This window comes from Seriola lalandi, unplaced genomic scaffold (assembly GCF_002814215.2).
Source record: "Seriola lalandi dorsalis isolate HSWRI2012SDOR001 ecotype SW California unplaced genomic scaffold, Sedor1 jcf7180002054313, whole genome shotgun sequence".
Classification (NCBI taxonomy): Eukaryota; Metazoa; Chordata; class Actinopteri; order Carangiformes; family Carangidae; genus Seriola; species Seriola lalandi.
The window spans coordinates 1125974-1147097 of record NW_019524866.1 but is presented as its reverse complement, the minus strand read 5'-3'; the positions used below and the strand labels follow the sequence as shown (position 1 = coordinate 1147097).

The window sequence follows — 21124 nt, the reverse complement described above, 5'->3', positions numbered from 1 at the left end:
TCATAGTATAGTATGGCATAAAATGTTAAAAAAACATCATAGTATATTAAGGCATAAAAGGTCAAAAAACATCATAGTATATTAAGGCATAAAAGGTCATAAAAACATCATAGCATGGTACGGAATCAAATGAAATTGTATTGGAAGGCTTAAAAATGACAACAAACGTCATTGTATGGTATGGCATGAAAATTTCATAAAAAGTCATAGTATAGTATGGCATAAAATGTCAAAAAACATCATAGTATATTAAGGCATAAAAGGTCATAAAAACGTCATAGTATGGTAAGGAATTAAATGAAATTGTATTGGAAGGCATAAAAATGACAAAAAACGTCATTGTATAGTATGGCATAAAATGTCAAAAAAACATCATAGTATATTAAGGCATAAAAGGTCATAAAAACGTCATAGTATGGTAAGGAATCAAATGAAATTGTATTGGAAGGCATAAAAATGACAAAAAACGTCACTGTATATTATGGAACAAAAATGTCAAAAAACGTCATAGTATAGTATGGCATAAAATGTCAAAAAACATCATAGTATATTAAGGCATAAAAGGTCATAAAAACATCATAGTATGGTAAGGAATCAAATGAAATTGTATTGGAAGGTATAAAAATGACAACAAACGTCATTGTATGGTATGGCATTAAATTTCATAAAACGTCATAGTATAGTATGGCATAAAATGTCAAAAAACCTCATAGTATATTAAGGCATTACAGGTCATAAAAACGTCATAGTATGGTAAGGAATTAAATGATATTGTATTGGAAGGTATAAAAATGAAAAAAAAGGTCATTGTATAGTATGGCATTAAATGTCAAAAATCGTCATAGTATAGTATGGCATAAAATGTCAAAAAACATCATAGTATATTAAGGCATAAAAGGTCATAAAAACATTATAGTATGGTAAGGAATCAAATGAAATTGTATTCGAAAGTATAAAAATGACAAAAAACGTCATTGTATCGTATGGCATTAAATTTCATAAAACGTCATAGTATAGTATGGCATAAAATGTCAAAAAAACATCATAGTATATTGAGGTCTAAAAGGTCATGAAAACGTCATAGTATGGTAAGGAATCAAATTAATTGTGTTGGAAGGTATAAAAATGAAAATAAAGGTCATTGTATAGTATGGCATTAAATGTCAAAAAACATCATAGTATATTAAGGCATAAAAGGTCATAAAAACATCATAGTATGGTAAGGAATCAAATGAAATTGTATTCGAAGGTATAAAAATGACAAAAAACGTCATTGTATCGTATGGCATTAAATGTCAAAAAACGTCATAGTATAGTATGGCATAAAATGTCAAAAAAACATCATAGTATATTAAGGCATAAAAGGTCATAAAAACGCCATAGTATGGTAAGGAATCAAATGAAATTGTGTTGGAAGGCATAAAAATGACAAAAAACGTCATTGTATAGTATGGCACAAAAATGTCAAAAAACGTCATAGTATAGTATGGCATAAAATGTCAAAAAAAACATCATAGTATATTAAGGCATAAAAGGTCATAAAAACGTCATAGTATGGTAAGGAATCAAATGAAATTGTATTGGAAGGTATAAAAATGAAAATAAAGGTCATTGTATAGTATGGCATTAAATGTCAAAAAACGTCATAGTATAGTATGGCATAAAATGTCAAAAAACATCATAGTATATTAAGGCATAAAAGGTCATAAAAACGTCATAGTATGGTAAGGAATCAAATGAAATTGTATTGGAAGGCATAAAAATGAAAACAAACGTCATTGTATAGTATGGCATAAAAATGTCAAAAAACGTCATAGTATCGTAAGGCATAATATTTTCAAAGAAATTCATAGTATAGTTAGACATGAAAATAAAAAAAAAGTCACAGTATTGTAAGGCATAAAAACGGAAAAACCATCCTTGGTTTAAAAATTTATTGAATAGGAAGGAATCAGAATCAGCAATTAACCTAATGTGCATTTTTCAGAATGTGGGAGGAAGCGGCATAAAGGCATAAATTCATAAAAAACATCATAGTACAGTAAGGCATAAAAAGTTGTGGTGTAGTAAGGCACAAAAACTTCAAAAAAATGTCATAGTAAATTAAGGCATAAAAATGTCACAAAATCTTATAGTATAGTAAGACATAAAATGTTGTCAAATGTCATTTTACAATAAAGCGTAAAAACGTCATAGTATAGTAAGGCACAAAAAGGCATAAAAAGTCACAGTATAGTTATAAATCTGCACGCTCACTCTGCCGAGTAAAACACATGTGTCATATGGACTCGCTGGTTCTTGTGCCGATCCAGTGTAGAGTTTGATCTGGGCAGCGTTTTGCTCACATTGCTAAAACGTCAAAGAGCAGATTGCTAGAGTTTTTTTTCACTTTAGCAGTCTTTCCTACATAGCTTCTCTGTTTAATTTAATTTAATATAATTTAGGGCTGAAACAGTAGCTAATTTAAGTGGTATCACTCTTTATCACAATGGTTGAAAAGAAGGAGCTTAAAAACATAAAGCTGCAGTTGTTTTTAAAGTTTTATAACTTAAAAATGTATTTTAAACTGAATCTTATTTTTAAAATGTGCCAGTGAAAGTCTAAAGGTGGTGCAAAATGTTCTCCTCTTCCAAAAGAAGAAACTTTGCTGTTATCCTCAACAGTAGGCTGAGCTGGGTCTCATCCCTCACCTCGGGCTAAACTCTGTCTGATGCCCAAAGCATTCTTTTTTCCATCCCACATGTGAAAAAAAAAAAACACGGCAGTAAACTTGAAGCAACTAAAAATGGCCTCTCTCTGAGGAAAGCCTGTGTGACTCCAGTCTGACCCCGCTGCCTCGACTCGCCTCCTTTACTGCTGCACAGAACGCAAGATTTAAGACGGTGAGGAGGCAAAGTAATTCACTCCAGCTGGCGGCAATGCTTGCGTGTGCATTTGTGTCTTTGTGTGTGTGTGTGTGTGTGTGTGTGTGCGTGCATGCGTGTGTTCAAGCTGTTTTTGTTTCATTCACAGTAGCACATGCACATGTTCACCCACACACACTTGACTGACTGCACTCTATCTCTGACATACTGTCTATACTTAGTTGTGTCTCTCACATACAAAGGACCTCCATGGAAGCCATCTGGACAGCAGGTTGTCATTTCATCAATACCCCTAATTCCCCTCTTTTTTCCTGAAATTCAAGGGTTACAAAAGTACATCAGTGCTGTGAAAATAATAAGGCATGGTGGTGAAGATAGGAAAAAAGAGTGGATAACAGAAATGAACATAAAAAGCTGATAGAAAGACAAAGGGTTATCTGACATGAAGATGAGCAGGAGGTGTGCAGGTGAGTGTGCCAAATAGCAGGTCCATGTCAATGGAGTCTCACAGAATCCAGATGAAGTCAGGTGTCAGGGTCGTTTGTGAGTTCACAGCAGTTCAGGCAATTGTATGTTTATATAATGAGAAATATAGCAATCAATAATTTCCTTCTCCAGCTGTTTTGGATTAGAATTGATCGTCTGACTTTAATTCATATGTAATTATAAATTCACATTTGTTTTGGCAGTGGGATAACTTAATGATCTTGGCTTCACTTCATGTGTTTATGTATCCGTTCACCTAAGAGGGAGGGAAGCGGGAGTGTGTAATGTCAAAAACATGGCGCATGCATATTATTTGACTTCCTAGGATAGCCAGTCATTACATTGTATGTGTGCAGATGAGAAGGCTTATGATTATAGGTTGTGATTAAATTAATGTGATGCAGAAAGGAACCTGTAGACTGGCAGTGCATCTACGAGCAGACCTCCAGAGAAAGAGAGAAAGAGAGAGAGAAGATGGAGGAGAAATGAACTGCAAAGAAAAAGAGAGGGAGAGAGAGAGAGGGAGAGAACGTGATGGTCAACTAAATGTCCTCGACTAAAATAGATACGCTACCAGATGGAGAGATGAGATAGAGATGGAGAAAAGGAAAGAAAGATACAAAATGGCAATGATAACACAGAGCAAGCAAGAAAGGAGAAAATGAATGCGAGATAAGACTGAGGTTAAAAACAGAAGCGAGGGTGAAAGACATTTGGCTATAGAAGAGAAAAACAGAAGCAGACACAACCATCTCTCTCTCACACTCACTCACATTCACATCACATACAAGCACATATGGGGTTGCACATTATGGCTAAAATCTATATATGAATATTACAAAAAAAATATTTTGGATATTAATATAGGTCATTATAAGGCAAATTAACGTCAAATGTAAAATAATGAAATTGAAGTTAAAATGAAATGTGCTCCACTGTTGTGCTTCACATTATAAAATAACTTCAAATGTGTAAAACAAAAGCTTTCATTAAAAATTTTTTATAAGTAATATTTTTTTTGCTTGAAATCAATATATCAATGATATCACTCAACGGCAGAATTTTGTAGGATAACACAACGTGATCATGATCTGAAATACCACTGAATGCTGATAAATAATATTGAATTATTTGTCCAGCTATATGCACATGCACCTGTAAGAGAGGAAGAATGAAAGGACACAGAGGAGAATGACAGCAGAAGTGAAAAGATAAAAAATTTACAACCAAGTGTGCAGCAGTTATCAGATGTTTTATCTGAACTCAATAATTGCAAGAAAAGAAGACAGATGTTCCCATTTTTACACTTTTTATTGAAACCTTGCATCTATGACCACACAGAAATTTGACTACAAGTTATTTTTCACATTCTATTTATATGTGAAATAAGATTGTACATTATATACACATACTCTGTATTACAGATGTTGTTCAACCAATGAACAATTCAAGAGCTGTTGGGGTGTACAAGGATCAGTTATTACATAAAATTACATAATCTACATGTGTTTTATTTGTCAAAGACAGTTTCATCATACTGTAAACACAAACTCAACACATGGCAAGAGGAAGTTGTGAAATTGTGTGAAAATGAAATTCTTTTGTGAGTGTGTATCAAATGTGTAAAGGTTTTGTATTATCTGAACTGAGGATCTAAAGATAGAGGGTGTCAGATGCTGTATAGATTCTGAAGTCCTCTCACACAAACCTGTGATTTTTGGCTTTATAAATAAACTTGACAGGACTGGAGTGGACTTGAGTTGAATGAGAAAGCAGCATCAGTGTCAGTGTACATGTGTTTCTTCTTTGGCACTTCTGAAAGGGGCACGTGTCTGTATGTACAGCAGGTATGTGTCAGTGTGAGACAGGTGGTTATTTGGATGGGTGTGTCTCTCTCTGTCTCTGTGGAGCTTCAGCCTTCATCTTGAAGCTATCCCAGTAGGCGGGGTCTTCCTCTGTCAGAGGTAAGGCTGAGGCGATGAGGTCGCTGAATGACAGCAGAGTAAATGTGGTGGGAGGAGGAAGAGATGACGGATGAGGCTGACGGGGGGGATAGAAGAAGAGAGGGTTTAATTATAGAAAGAGACTATAAGGTCTAATAGTATTGCTACTAATGATGAATTTTTACCATTAAACCTTTAGCCTATACTCCTCAAAAAGTTATTCTGAATACAAGCAACTGTCAAATGTTAAAACTTATAAATGTTATGTATCCTTACTGCAGAATCTGCTTTGTCCGCTGGTCCGAGTGCTACAGCAACATGATGGTCAACATCCAGCAAGCTCTCCTGCACATCACATACACACACACATCAGCACATGCAAATACGGTGTATAGCTGGCATATCATACTAAATTAAAAAAAATCACCTTTAAGCTAATTCAAATTCAGCACAAAAATACACACGATGACAAAAACTGCATACTCCTACATCCTTATCAGACGTTCATTCATACATTAACCTAGCATGCGTCCACTCATGCATAATCTCTTGAATACATTGAATATATGCATGTGAATATCTACATGTAGTATCTGTCTGCATGATTTCTAAGAAGACGTGAAGAAGAGTGAAGGTGCAGTCGGATAACCCCTGCATTTACATGTAACACATTGCTCTCTAGACGAAACGGTGCCTGTGATACCAAGAAACATCAGCTGCATATGTATTCACTGAAAAATGTCACCATAGAGGTTGTAGAAATAAATCCATTCTACAGTACATATGATTAATACATGTGGCAAAAGCAGATTCATATCCAGTTTTGTGAAATGTATGAAGTGTGAAGTGAATCGATGCAGATGCTTCCCCTTTGTTGGCCTCCTTCCTTTAGCATAAAACATGCTATGGTTGCATTTGCATCTTATATTCACATTTTAAAGAACACATACATTTATCAGCATGCCCACACCCATTGGTTTGGGATGGTGTCCACTCTGTAACATGTACTGCATATACCAATGGTGTGATGGTTCTTTTATTAAAATTGTGTATTTTGCCTTTGATACTGGCAAAATACACTTGGTCAGTAACAGGTGGTCATTGTGTGTATGTGTGTGTGTGTGTGTGTGTAGTGGGGAGTTAGTTACAAAATGGCAGAGAACATGGCAGGGAGAGACATCACCACCAAGAACTGTATTTATTTTTTTGTCTTTTTTGTCACTTTGCTGATAATAAAGAGGAGAGCACTGGTGTCTTTACATTCTGTTTTGAATGTATGAGTGTCCTGTTTATAACTTCCCTCAGCATCTGTCTCTAAAAGCCTGCAGGGGTGACACCACCAGAGGTCAGCAGGAAGCAATAAGTCTTATAGCTGCACTCTGATCCAGCCAATCAGCACACAGTGAGGAAGAGGATGTGAGGTCAACAGCACTGCTGCTCATCTCTCTGGTAACACAGCTCTGAGTGCGTCTATGTGTATATGAGACCAATCCGAGAAATCGATTCGCTTTGAGTTCATTTGACCTCTTTAGGTGACTGCAATCAGTCGCTGATCACAAATATTGATGTGTTGCTGTTGTTGAGGAAATACAGAGAGAAGAGCTGTTACACCGAGTGTAGTCAGGTGTGCATGTTTTTTTGTCATTACACTTTACTAAAATATGACATTTTATTTTATTCAAGTGCGTGACCTCCTGGTTTGTGATGTTATAATTTATTATAGCCTTCATGTTTTTGTATAGTATTCAGTGTTACCACTAAACTCACCTGTGTATTTGTCTGGTTAAATCATTGCTGAGTACAGTTGGCGCATTCTGGAGGCATTAATTTCAATCTTTTAAGCAGACTTGCACACTTTGTTAAACTGTGGACAGTGGGAGGGTATTCCATGGCTGATAAGAAATTATATGCATTCATTGAATTCTTTGAATGTTGCTCAGTGTGTGGTTGTTATGTGAATGTTGTTGACGTTAACCTTTTATGTGTGATAAAGTAAGATTTATATTTAGGATGAGTACAGGCATTAAGGCTGCAACTAACACAGAAAACTGTGAGAAAATAAGAAATAATGCAAACCATGAACTTCCAGAGCCATAACGTCTTGCTTTGTCCAAAACCTGAAGGTATGCACGATTTCATTTACAATGACAGAAAACACAATAGAGCACGAAATGCTAGTCCACCATCATCAATCCTTAAAATGTGACTCAAACAATTATTTGATCATTACACTTGTTGCAAATTAATATTCTGCTCTTTGACTAATTAATTAATTGACTAACTCTAGCTTCCAGCTCTATTTGGTAATTTTGCCCTTATTTTTCTTTTGGTCACTTTCTAAGCTGGCCATATGTGCATTTTGTCAGTGTGTCACCCGAATCTTTGTGGCTCTTCTAAACATGGAACTGTTGAATTATAACACTAAATAAATACAAAAGTGTAGGGGGACTTTTTCAGTTTTATAAAATAAATTATTAAAATAATAATAATAACTACTTTTCCTCTTTGCTTCATTTATTCTTGCAACAACCTGCATCTCTTCATCCTTTGTACCCTTTACAAATCCTACATACTGTACAGTATGTTGCTGTTAATTCACTTTTGCCCTACAGTCTATAGTTAAAAACAGGACAAATGCATTACCAGCTACCTGCGATCGATACAAGTGAGCTGTTATTCCCTAGTGTGAAAACACAGACACAAAAACAGCATTAGACCACCATGACCTCGACAGAGGAGAGGAGAGGAGAGGAAAGGAGAGGAGAGGAGTAGAGAGGAGAGGAGAGAAGAGGAGAGGAAACCTTTTCAAACCAGTGGTAACCTTTTAGCAGTCACTTCCTAATCCCTCTGCCACTGGGCATGGAGGACAGGAGTGAGGGGTGGAGGGGAGGAGGAATAGAGAGGAACTACAATTACCATCTCACGGTTGTATGCCTCCACCCACCAGTCAAGTTACAGGAAATATGGTCACAATCTACTCTTCTGCCCTTGAATTACAGTGTTGAATAATGGCCAGAAAAGATTATGATGTCACAGTGAAAGGTGCCTTTGACCTTTTGGATATAAAATGTCATCACTCCTGTTAGACCTTTGTATGAAATTCTGTCATAATTAGTGTATGAAATCTTGAATTATGGCCAAAAATGTGTTTTGTGAGCTGTTTGAGAGCTGTGAGTGTTTGTGACCTTTGACATTTGACCACCAAAATCTAATCAGCCTATCCTTGAGTCCACAATTGTGGTCAATTTTAAGACATTCGCTCAAGGCGTTCCTGAGATATATAAGAGAAGGACATATTGCAGAGGTCATCAAAGGGAAAGTGGAGAGGAGGGGGAATGAAGGTGATGAGAGAAGACAAGAGGAATGAAAAAAGAGGAGATGAAATGGGAAATAGAAGGGGAGAGGAATGATGATTCTTCTGCTCTGACAGAAAGCTGCACTCCTCTGATCTCTTGTCATGGAGGGCTGGAGGGCCACTTGAGAGCCCCCCTATCCACCTTGTGTGGGTTTCTCTACAGGACCACCTGTGACTCACTTTGCAAATACCTTCCAGGGGGCAGCCAATGGGAGGCGGAGCACAGAGGACCCCACAGCACCCTCCAGCACCACTGCTTTTAAGCTCTTTGGTTTCCTAAAGGCTTCCTCCAACTGCTGCAATACATGCTACTCTTCTAAAAATGACACGAATCTCCCTAATAAAATAAAAAAATAAACAATCACCAGTCAATAACTGTATTAAGAGTTCTGGAATGTATCACATGATTTTACAATAGAGATGGAGTTGCCTCAAAAAACTAGATGTTCAGATTTCCATTCGTCTAAGCACTTAAAGGACTTCTTGTCCATGTAGGCTTAAAAGTTGAGAAAAGAACCCATTCTGGACACTAATGAGAAATGAACACAGAATCCAAATGAAATATCTAAGCCCACTGCATCTTAAACAAGCTATGACACTAGTGGAAAACAGAAAATAAAAAAGTTTGGCAAAATGCCTTTTAAATCTGGCAACTGATCAGCAGCTGAAATCATTGTAGTCTGCTTCCAACACAGACATGTTGCTGTTTCACTTTGGGATGTGTGCAAGCCCACGCTTTTTTGAAATGTAGTGGCTAAACCATTGCATCCATCTTCAGTCTGTTTTTAATTTGTAATTTGACAGAACATGCACAAGAAAGACTAAGTCAAGCTTTTAAGGAATGTTGATGGTAGTTTTTTTTTTTTTTTTTCCTCTTGTACTCATCGCACTTGCCATCAAACATACTCACTTCAAATATCCAGTCCTCTTCTTCTTCCTCATCTAGATGCATCTTGGTCTGGCGCAGCACCGGGCCCTGTGTGAGTGGTTCAGAAGGCAGGTGAAACTCTACCCTCTGTAGGTTGAAGCCCAGACCTGTGCCAATGGCTTTGATGAAGCTCTCCTTCAGGGCCTTGGTGGAAAGGGAGCAAACAATTTCAGTGGCATGCAGGAAATCATCACAGGCACATAAAGAAAAAAATTATGTTTATATGTCTGACAGTTGAGAAGGATAGTCTGTGTGTTCTTCTTTATGTGTGTGTGTCTTGTATTTTGGCTCGGTAGCAAAAAATTTTAAACCACAACAGATGGGAATCTATGCACACATGTACAACAGAGTGTGTATACAAAAGAGGAACTTTGTTTGTGTGTGTGTATGTGTGTGTGTGTGTGTGTGTGTGTGTGTGTGTGTGTGTCCAGCCAAATCCAACCCTGCTTGGCAGCCAATGAGCCACAATAACAGTATTACAAGGCTAATCGCTATGGCAACCGTCGAGCTCTGTCATTAGTCAACAGTGTGGTGATGATATCAGAGTTTGACGTCTCTGTGCCACCCTCTCAATCTCACAACATCTTTACTTAGCACCACCATTGCTGTTGCTGTCCATCTGTGTGTGTGTGTGTGTGTGTGCGTGTAGAAAGGAAAGAAAATTAGATTAATGTTAAAAAGGAAAAAAGGGAAAAGAAAGAAAGGATTGTGTGTGTCTGTGAAGATGAAATGCACAATGTGTCCCAATGTGAAGAAAAGACAGACATAAAGGAAAGTGTATCTCAAAGGATATTGGCAACGTTATTTTCTCCCTATGTTTCATTCTCACACACACACATACACACATATACAAAAAAAAAACACCGCCTGCAGGACCCAGCAGCAATGCAATGTGACGACAGGGTAGTATGATTGCTATGGTTACCCAGTGGCGGTAGAACGCGGCAAGCTGCTGGTGCTCTGAGCCGGCTGATTGGATGACGCTCCACTCGTACGCTGTAAACTGACGAGTCATGATGCGGAAAAACTCCGGCACAGAGCTGCTACCTGGAGGGAGGGAGGGCAAAAAAGACAGGGAAGAAGAAGGAAAGAGAGAGGAAGATGGAGACAGAAGGGAAGGAGAGGAGGGATATGAAGGAAAAGCAATGTGAGGAAAGAGGAAGATGGAGGAAGGTGTCAAATGAAAAAGAGTTTCTTAAGATTATTTAAAACACAAAGCTTTTGAGATTCCTGTGGAATCACAAGCATGTAGTCCACACACACCCACACACACATTTGTACACACAAGCCTTGGCACACAGCTTTCACACCCACAAGACAACACTGACTCCTTGTGGTTGAGTTGGAAAATACACAAACAAAGCCATCTCTGCCTTATATTTGTTGTTTTCTGTGTGTGTGTGTGTGTGTGTGTGTGTGTGTGTGTGTGTGTGTGTGTGTTTGTGTAATAACATGTGTGTGTGCTTTTTTGTCCCTAAGTCAAACTATTTCCCATGCTTAATGCCAAAACTGTTCAGACTGTAGTCCTCTCAAAGCCTTCTCTTACTCCGTTTTCTCCATTTTCTTCCCACAGCTGACCTTACTCTCAAAGCTAGTCTCATCTGACCCACTACTTGACTATAGCTGCTCACTTCATTCCTTTGCCCTTTCTCCCAGATAATATTTCAGCAAGTGACATCTAATCTCCTGGGATGAGGGGGCTTGTTTTCTGCCTGAAGAAAAAATACAACAAATTTACAATGTATGGCCACTTCAGGTTGCTCTGTCATGTGTGAGCATGTTCATTCAGCTCTAAGGAGGATGTAATTTTACTCATGGACTATACTGGTTTCTGTAAGAATTATCTGTATCCAGTTTGAAAAATTGGAAAACTATAAAAGCTCTATTTTTATGATTTAATACCCAGTGATATATACATAGATCTCAGCACGTCTGCAAATATTAACTGATATTATTAGTGTTGCTTTAAATGTTAACCTCAGCATTTACCTGGCATGGTGGTTTTCATGAGATCCACTCCCACTTGCACCCCCTGCTCTGCAGCGAGCACAGCATAGTCCCCCTGGTGAGAGAGGTTGAAACTCCAGGCAGCATCAGAATCTGAACTGTCCTGGGTGCAGACAATGAGAGGGGAGATATTGCAATAATAAATATACTCAATTATAGGAAAATAAACATGAGTATCAGGGAACTACTTGGTGGCTTCTATGTTAGGTTCTAGACTGAAATAGAGAAAAGTAAGTCAAACAAAACTGTTCAGGCTGTAGTGTTTATTTATGTCTTGAGCTTAGAATGACCAGTGTCGAGGTTGCACTTAGGCTAGGGTGGTGGGGTATTGCTTGTTCGTGGAAAAAAATGAAACAATTATAACTTCTGCGATGAGGACATAATTTATATTATTACAAGTATTTTTTATTAAATTATCATTTATTAACGGACTCCTCTTATGGGTGCCCACAGGACACACTAATAAACACTTACATCTGCTTACAACTACATCATAGTGTGTTAAAACCAAATGTTAATATACTGCTTATTACTGGGGGGGACTTAAAGTAAAGTGTTAGAGTGTGCAAATATGATTTACATCCAAGTGTGTCTCCCATCTTGCACTGCAGTATTTGTAGAAGACCAACTAACCATCAGCGGTGCTGCCAGGTAAGGTTTCCCTCTGGGAGATCGCTCCAGTCTGATCTCTGTCCATGGGACCCCCATCCTCTCACAGACAAACCTCCTGAGCAACAACCTGCCAGCCTGACGAGATAACATACACACCGAGGGTTACAGACGGGTATCTTGATATGATGTGAGAGGGGAAGCTGACAGAAAGTTTTACAGTCAGACTCACCATGGCTGATTTCGCATCCTTGGCAAACACAAACTGCCCGATCCTGTCTTTCTCTTCTCTCTGAATGCAGCGGGCAGCGAACAGCCAGTCGCACCTGCTCGGTGTCCACGACCCACAGCGAAAAGCCCACCGGACAGACCCCATCTCCTCACCTCTGTCCCACCCTCTCATCTGGATTCGACTTTACTTTAGGCTGCTCACACACTCTTAGTGAGCTAACGTTAGCATCACGCGTTAGCATGTAGGGGTTTGACTGGCAACAACACTCAGGAAATGTTCAATCTGAGACATTCCGGGTTTCACTGGTGAGCAGTGACATGAGGACTGTTCATAAAACTACTCTAAACAGACCCGACTTACAAACAGTTTGGCTGAGACAGCAGTGAGTCCCGGCGAGAGTCAATGTCGTCATAAGTGGGCGCGGTGGAGGATTGACCAATAGGAGCGATCAACTAACGACACCTTCAAATGCTGCCAGGAATATTTTAAATACAAACAAGTCGCGTTGAATTAGTGAGAAAAATGGCTTGATTGTACTGCAGTGTTCGCGTGGTTGAGATGTTACACTTGAGAGGGAAATGTCTTAGGTTGTGTGAAAACGGTTAAAGTTTCGTATGTCACCCAGGTTACCTGAAATATATCACATCGCGTACAACTCTGAATAAGTGGGTACCCCCTTTCCACTGTAATTGAATGGCAAAGGTAGCGATGTGCTGCGTGTAAATAAAAACAATAAAAACAAAAACTGAAATTCTTCTATTGCAGGGCTATTTCAACTGACTTTCCGACTAGCATCTGAATCTTCTGCACAAATTGAAAATCGTATTATAAGTTTTCCGAGGTGTCCATGAAAGCAGCATGAAAATTGCATTTCTCCGATGTTGTTTTGCTTGCGGTATATCTGTATGCTCAAGGTGAGTTGTTTTCACGATATATCACAAATAACGCTTCACTGGAGGTGATAGGAGGACAGACAATGCATAAAAGAACAATACTTTTCTGATCGTGATGATGAAAATGTATTGTGTTCGTCTGGTTAGAAAAATAAGAATCTCCTTATATCCCTCGAAAAAAAAAACGTTATTTTAATTAGAAATATTTAGAAGACACACGAGGGCATAACCTAGAAGCACATATAGCATATATAGGTATTTTGTTTGCATATAGGCTGACAGTGAACGTACAAGTAAAATATTCATGAAATGTATGTTTTTATGTAAATTTAATATTTTTAGTATAATTTATAAAAATATATGTATTAGATTGTTGAGTGTTTGGCTGTAGTAGCTAAACAGGAGAGGTAAGAGCCACGTTGCTGGTTAAAGTGCTGCAGAAAAAATTGGTACATCAGCAGAATTTCTTTGCTGACAAGTCAGCATCTGCAAATTCACCATTTTTTCATTCAACCTAAAAAAATCTGCATTTCTGTTTATTGACTGTTAATTGGCGATTGTTTTATATTTTAGTTAATGAGGGATCATTAATGACTCAAAAATGAATGATTGAATGAATGAATGAATGAATGAATCACAAAAATAATTCCCACACTGCCACCCATACAAAGAGCATCTTTCCAGTGATCTACCATAAAATGAGTTTCCACCTTTCCACCTTAATCTTAACCTTAAGGCACCACATGTCAGCATTTCCATGCAAAAAAAGGTGACAGTAACGTATTACACTTAAACTACATGTTATGTGCTTTATTCACTTTATTTATTTATTTGCAGTCTGTTTCTCTATGTTGTAATTTGGCTGCTTCTTCGGTCACATACAGCTGTTGCATGTATGTTTGGCCTGGAAGAGGATATCATTCATCTGTGATTTCTCCCTTTTTTCACATCAAAGGTTTTTAATGTTCTGATTCTCAACATTAACTACTCTGTTTTATCTGCAGGAAGACTGCTGAGCCATTTCAGCCTGTGATGCTTCTCTACCCATGTAAACTCCTGGCAGCCTGGCAGCGATCAAGTCCAGAAAATACAGTTGGAGAATCCAGCAAATCTTGTTAGAACAATTCTCTCTGGCCTCACCTACATCACATCAGGGCCTCATCAAGGCAGGGAGTGAACCCTCCACTGAATCTGGGAAAAAAGAGGGCTTTTGACAATTTACTCCTCCAGCACACCTGGCGTGACCTCTGCAGCTACCCACACTTCTATCCACTGGATATTTTCATAACTCCAAGTCTCAGATGTCGTTACACAGCCTGTAGTATAACAGCTGGGATCAGTCTCCCAAGTGGGAAACATCACAAGGACTGCTGGAGCCACAGCAAAATTCCTCCCCAATGAAAACTGTTGTGTTTTTGATGGGAAGCTATACTGCTACATATGGACTAACCTTTACAACAGATGTCCACACTTCTCTCCATCTGAGGGCTGTCACCTCTTTACTCTGACCTTTGACCTGCCTCTCTCTGTAGCCTTGTTTCTGTTGTCCCTCTCTATTCTGATAACTCCCCCTTTATTTTTCTATTCCTCCTTTCATACTTACACCTCCCTCTCCCCCTTGTCTTTCTTGCCCGTTTTTTCCTAGTTACCTCTTTGTCCCTCTGTTATTCTCTCTGCCTTTCTTTACCCTCTTTGCTGCCAAGCTGGATTTCCTGCAGGTGAAACATCTGAAGAGGAAAAGGAAGAGCAACTACAGCGTGAGAGAAACACAGACTCTCATCACGGAGATCCACAAGAGGAGGGATGTGTTGTTCTCCAGACAGCAGGTGTAGCTTTTCTCTGATCATTCTCTGTGATCTCTGTCGTCTGAAGCGTGTGCCAAGCTAAGCACATCAGCAGCAGCAAGAACAGCGGCACAGACCAATTAGCTAATTCTCCTGTCCTGTCTAATTAGCAACGTTCTGCCTTTCTGTACCTCTTTGAAACCACAAAGTTAAATGTGCAAATTAAGTTTTTATACCAGTTTTTGCCATGTAAGTCTCAATGAGTGTACTCACTCATTGTCGCCAAAAAAGCTGCACTCATGTTTTTTTCAGATTTATAATATATACAGAATAGCACAGATTCGTTTAAGGGGGTTTTGACACAGTTTACTAACATGCTAATCTAAAAAGCAAGTCACAACTACAAGTAAAAAACTAGACTGATCTATCCCCCAGGTCAATATATTGGCCGATGTTAGTAGATACACTGGCACCAACATTTATGTAGGCCAATAAGTTACATGAAACTGCAGTACAGAAATGCCAAGATATGTTTAAAATCATTTAGAAGCAGTGTCTCATTATCTCCATCGACCACCAGAGAGCACTGATGATTTATTTTCCACCTGAAAAATGTTTTGCATACACAAACTTTGGTCACAGTTCTTCTTAAAAAAAAAACTTTACATTTAAGGGATACTTGTCAAAAATGTTTATATTTTGCATTTATGAAAAAAAATCTAACTATTGATTGATTTTTAAATTATGTATCACCACACTCCACAGCCATTAAAGCTCTTTGCTAGAATAAAACAATGTAATTGTTTGTTCTTGTTCTTCTTCTCTTCTTTGTGTCTTAACAGAACACAGCTGTTAATGAGCTGAAGAGACAGGCATGGGAAGAAGTGGCACGAGGTGTCAACTCACTGGGGGAGGGCGAGTTACGAACTGCTGCTGAAGTGTGTTTATTTCTGTGTTGAAATCACACTTTTATCATCTTCCAGTCTTTATTTCTTGGAGTTCCTTCAGAAAAATAAAAAGCTCACCCTCTTTAATTTCTAAATTAACGCTGGTTCCTGAACTTCTCTTTTACAGGTGAAGCGACGTTACCTGGACTGGCGTGCACTGATGAAGAGGAAGCAGCTTCAGGCTGAGTTCTCTCTCTCCTTCTCCTCACCCTCGTCTCTGGCCCCAAAGACGGAGTACGATCAGTCCTCCCCTGAGCATGAGGCAGCTTCTCTGGGGTCTGGGTGCGACCAGCTGCTCGACCTCTCAGGCCTCCCAAAGGACTGTCACTGCGACTGGCCGGAGCTGGCGGCTCTCGGTGAGCCAAGCGGTCATGCCTTGATGGCACCGCCAGACATGAAGATGGAGGACCACGTCAGTGAATACAGAGTAAGAGACAGAAACGCATCATCCAGTAGTGCCTGTGTGTGTACAATAACAATAGAAGACAGAACCTTTGTCCTTACCCCACAGATTCCCTTTATAGGTTACATATTCTGATTAAACCCATCAAATTCTATTGAATAAATTTTCATGGACATGAGGACGAAGTGATTCTCTCAGACACTTTAATGCTTTTTAATACAGAGCTCGTGTTAAAGCCACTCCTGTTATGAGGGGACAAGTAGTCTGTATTGAAATGTAAGCATTTGCTAATGTGTTAATTAGCTTAATGAATGTCCTCACCAGCAGAGGTAGTTAGGTTTAATATATCACTGTGATTATGTGACACATTTTGTAGCTCAAGTGGCTCTTGTTAATCCAGTCTTTTGATTTGGCTCATGTAGGTTCACAAGGTGGAGATCGAATTAAATGAAAGAGGTATTAATTAATGAGGATTTAGTTTAAACTCGACATCGAAATGTAACTTTTTTTGTGATTGCACAAAGATCTCTTAACAGTTATCTTGAAAATGTCTGACCTCCTTGGCTGTAAGTCCTTTTATTACTAATTGTTACTTAAACAAATCTTCAGTCTCAGTATCATCAGCCAGACAATCTGCAGTAGTGTTAGAGGTGGTTTTGTGTGTCAGACCACAACATGGTAAACGTATAGCACATGAAAGTATCAGTTGGAGTCTCATTGCTTTGGGGTGTAAATCATTTAGGAGACGAACCCCTGACATACAAAATACTACCTTAAAGTGACTCAAAAATGGTAATATGCTAACACACAAAATAAATCTGACGTCAGTATAAAAACTGTACAACATTCTGTGCATCATAGATAAACAATATATCGAAGCTGGAGAAGTCTGCATATTCTGATGCCTAGTCTTTTGTTTAGGTCAAGCCTACATTTCCCATAATGCATGTTGATCACATCTTCCTTCATCCTTCATTAGACATTTAGACATTTGAAAAAGTCTCTCCAGAGTGACATTACACAGCTGTTCTCACAAGCTGAGTAACAGTACTTGCATGATGAGTAAACTGAACTACATTCTGTATGTAAAATCGCAAGTGTCCCTTTTATGATGTCACTCTCTCCCTCCAGCTGGATGGTGATGGTGATGTAGGAGATGGAGAAATAGATGAAGATGATATTCCCTCCCTCCTCAGCGACATTGAGTCCCGTGGCGACGGGCATGTTGGCGATGTTTACTCCCACAGTGACTTGGGCACTCTCGGCTCTTCCAAGACTCCGAGCTCCACCACCAACCGAGACCTGCCGCTGGCTGCCGGCCTGATGGGAATGGCGCCTCATGCTCTGAGTGGACTCAACAATCATGAAAACATGGGCGCAGGGTTTCTGGTCGCTGTTGAGAAACAGCGACTGGAGCTGGAAAAACAACGCCTAGCTGTGGAAACCGAACGCCTGGCGGTGGAGAAAGAGCGGCTGGTGGTGGAGAAGGAGCGACTTCATCAGATGGAGGTGGAGAGGGAACGACTGCAGCTGGAAAGAGAGAGGTTGCAGGTGGAGAGGGAGAGGCTGAGACTTTTGTTCCTCAGCCAATCAGAGCACATAGACTCCTCTTTTAACCTGCCACCGCAACAAGGCCCGCCCTCGTCCTCCACGCCTTCTTTATCCTGTACTCATGATGGACAGAGGGAGAGAGAGAAGGAAGGTAAAGGATGGATGTCGGTGGTGGATCTGGAGACAGAGAGGTTAAAACTGGAGAAAGAGAGACTGCAGCTGGAGAAGGAGAGACTGCAGTTCTTCAAATTTGAGGCGGCAGACTGCAGATTGAGAGAGAACGCCTCCAGGTGGAGAAAGAGAGAATGCAGCTGCACAAAGATCATCAGAGCCACTGATTACAGAGAGAAAGTGGAGGGTGAAAGTGACAAATAAATTAGATTTTCACCAGCTTCTGAGTTTTTCTTTTAATGCTGAAAAGAACACAGCATTTGCATCTGAGACTGCTTCCTAATTAACCCTAATTTCATACACCCACATATCCTTAAAGAAGGTGTGAGCCATTTAAACGACCATTACTGATTAGAATTTGGCCAAGGAGAAGACAGACATGGAGGGCTGGCATATTTATGACCATCACGATAAAGCAGTGCCTTATAATGTCTTCATGAAATGGGTTGACAGGACAGAAAAGACGCCATGATAATAAATATGTTGGAGTTGTTTGGCACACACAGCTGGTTATTAGCGGAACATATAACATACGTTTGTTTGCAGATGTTCAGTGCCCCATGCAAATACACTAATGCACACATTGTGCAGTATAGAACATTAAATGCCGAGATATATGTATAAATGTTTTGTATTCGTATATATGACAGAATGGGATCGTGATGTCTTAACCCTGCATTTATGCATCAAATCTGTGCCAGTTAATCTACTGCATGGGTGCTCGCCTCTATAATGTAGCTTCCAACATTGAAAAAAAACAAAAGCACACAACTGTTACTTGTACAGAGAGATTTTCTATGCTGTTTATGTTTTGCTGTCAAGTGCTTGTGTTAAAATATTGTTTACATGGAAATAGTTGTGACTTTGTGCATTCGCCTGCCGGCTTTAAACTGATATTTCACATTTGTTATTTTTCACAGCAGGAATGTTTGTAGCAGGAAAAGCGTGTGTGACAAGTGTGTTTAACAATAACATTGACAATGGCTCTGTTCTATTCAATTGCCCCACTAAGCCACGACAGTGTGACAGTGAGGACCCTCAAACTGAAGCAGCTAATCATTTCTATTGTTTACACCTGTGCTTTACCCACTGTGACATATGTGAAAATGTCTTCTGTGAAAAAGGCCTATTGATGCTTTTGACATAAAGATTTGTGGACTTGGAAAAGAAGATCTGTGGTGAGCAGACACTGGATGTTTGGTTTGCATGATGGAAAATTTAAGTATTGCTTTAAAGTTATGTTTTCAACTTATACTTAACTTGTTCAACTTAAGTTCTGTTGTGCTATAAACATACTGTAAAGTGTTACTGGCTACTGGAAACTACACCACTCTTTCTCCATAATACAATACCTTTTGGTTATGTTGTAACAAACAATTATTCTTTTTACATCCTGAGTAAATACCAGTTTGTCTCTTTAAAGAATTTATGACCTGACCAGCAGACTTATTTTATTATTTTCTTTTCTCTATCTGTGATATGCATGTACATGTATTTATATGTCTTTTTTATCATTTCTTACAGTCCCTGTGGCTCTATGTCACTAAGTTTGTAAGGAATCTTTGTTGAGTACAGAAAATGTGACTTCCAGACAAATTTTGTAGTGATCAGAGGTGAATAAAATCTGCATTACACGTCCAAGCCCTGAAGTACTGCTTTTGACGACCAGCCTCTGTGGTCTCTCTCATGTCTTTATGTTCTTTGTATTGCCTTTAAAGAATAATGGCAAAAGAGAATAAGAAGACAATTGTTTTTTTTGTCTCTGCTGTGTTGATGCTCCTAAGGAAGCCTATCGGGGGTTCCCAGATCAGTGCAGGCAAATGAGAGGAGAAAGAGACAAGCATTAAAAATCACTTTGAGAGCTTAACACTGATGCACTGCACAAACCCTGTTTCCTTAAAGAGTCAACTATTGAGGATTTCAGTAAAACTGATGTAACCTGGTGACACTTGTGCTTTCTTTTTTTACATTTCAGTTTTAAAATGTCTTACTGTACTATACAGTATGTCCCAATGGCATGAATGCATGGACAATATGTTTTGTGTAAAAACTGCAAAACTGGAGCCACAGACTCTTAACCGAACAGAGACACTAAAGCTGTTTTGTTGGGGATGACAAAGACACATCTAAATCCGTAAGTGAGACTTCTTTTAAACTCTAGAATCACCTGAGCTCCTAAACAAACAGGGGGCTCAAAGCACGCAGATCGAATCACAAAGACTAGTTTATTTTTCTGTCTAAGGATTATTTTGCTGTCTGCCTGTGAGATGAAAGCTACATATATATAAAAGGTCCTTCTTTAGCTCTATCTGGATTTAGACCTGGCAAGGAAATCTACCATATTGTTATTAGAAGAGTACCTCAGCAGCACTAGAGGCATGCAGAGACTTGACTGACTGCTGCACAGATTATATGTGTGTGTCTGAGACATGGCAACTCTGGCCAGAGGTGGAGAATAAAATGGTATAATATTTTCTTTGTGGTACACAGTTTTGAATTTGGAAAGTCAAACCAGCTAAAGTTAAAATGAAGAAAAGGAACATTCTGGGCTGAAACATTGTCCACAGACTGAGATGCCTCAGGTCATCTAGCAGATTGTTCCACAATTGATGACAATAAAAACTACAAGCTGCCGGCCAATTGGTCACACACCTCACTGGTGGTACAGCTTCACAGGTCTTTGCCCATCTTTGCCCCTAACACCTTAAAAACATGTCTGATATTCAGTAAACCCTGGTATTTTGAAATTTGAGGATCCAGTGGATGGACCTTACAGGTATTTCTGAGTAGACTTGCTGCAGAATTTAACTTGACCAATAATTTTATTGCTGTTTTGTTTAGTTTAGCCTGCTGGTAGTAAAGGTCTGCATTTTCTTCCTCACTGGCAACATTTCAACATTCTGCTGTGCTCCTGTTCAGATGTAAGACATCATCAACATCATAAGTAATTA

General features: G+C 39.0%; 2 protein-coding genes across 2 annotated transcripts; one reads left to right on the top strand and one right to left on the bottom strand.

Moving 5' to 3' along the window:
- Positions 1-4642: 4642 nt before the first annotated feature.
- aasdhppt (aminoadipate-semialdehyde dehydrogenase-phosphopantetheinyl transferase) lies at positions 4643-12822 on the bottom strand. Its single transcript, XM_023406611.2, has 7 exons — positions 12425-12822; positions 12217-12330; positions 11566-11686; positions 10502-10623; positions 9559-9720; positions 5570-5638; positions 4643-5390 (listed from the first exon to the last, which is right to left on the bottom strand). The coding sequence occupies exons 1-7, from the start codon at positions 12593-12595 to the stop codon at positions 5223-5225; spliced, it is 927 nt and encodes a 308-aa protein (XP_023262379.1). The 5' UTR covers positions 12596-12822; the 3' UTR covers positions 4643-5222.
- A 2060-nt stretch (positions 12823-14882) lies between these two features.
- Positions 14883-20046, top strand: msantd4 (Myb/SANT-like DNA-binding domain containing 4 with coiled-coils; the record flags this gene model as incomplete). Its single annotated transcript, XM_023406655.2, is given in 5 exon segments — positions 14883-15143; positions 15944-16039; positions 16176-16475; positions 17583-18255; positions 18258-20046. Coding segments are annotated over 5 exon segments (1413 nt in total), but the record flags the coding sequence as incomplete, so codon positions are not given.
- Between the last annotated feature and the right edge of the window lie 1078 nt (positions 20047-21124).

What these genes read in the sequence shown, in the direction of transcription:
- aasdhppt (XM_023406611.2), bottom strand. Translation starts at nt 12,595, where the DNA reads ATGAGAGGGTGGGACAGAGGTGAGGAGATGGGGTCTGTCCGGTGGGCT. An exon ending in ACCTGGCAGCACCGCTGATG is followed by an intron (nt 11,687 to 12,216) that starts GTTAGTTGGTCT and finishes GTCTGCACCCAG; the next exon opens with GACAGTTCAGATTCTGATGC. An exon ending in AAGAGGACTGGATATTTGAA is followed by an intron (nt 5,639 to 9,558) that starts GTGAGTATGTTT and finishes TGTGATGTGCAG; the next exon opens with GAGAGCTTGCTGGATGTTGA.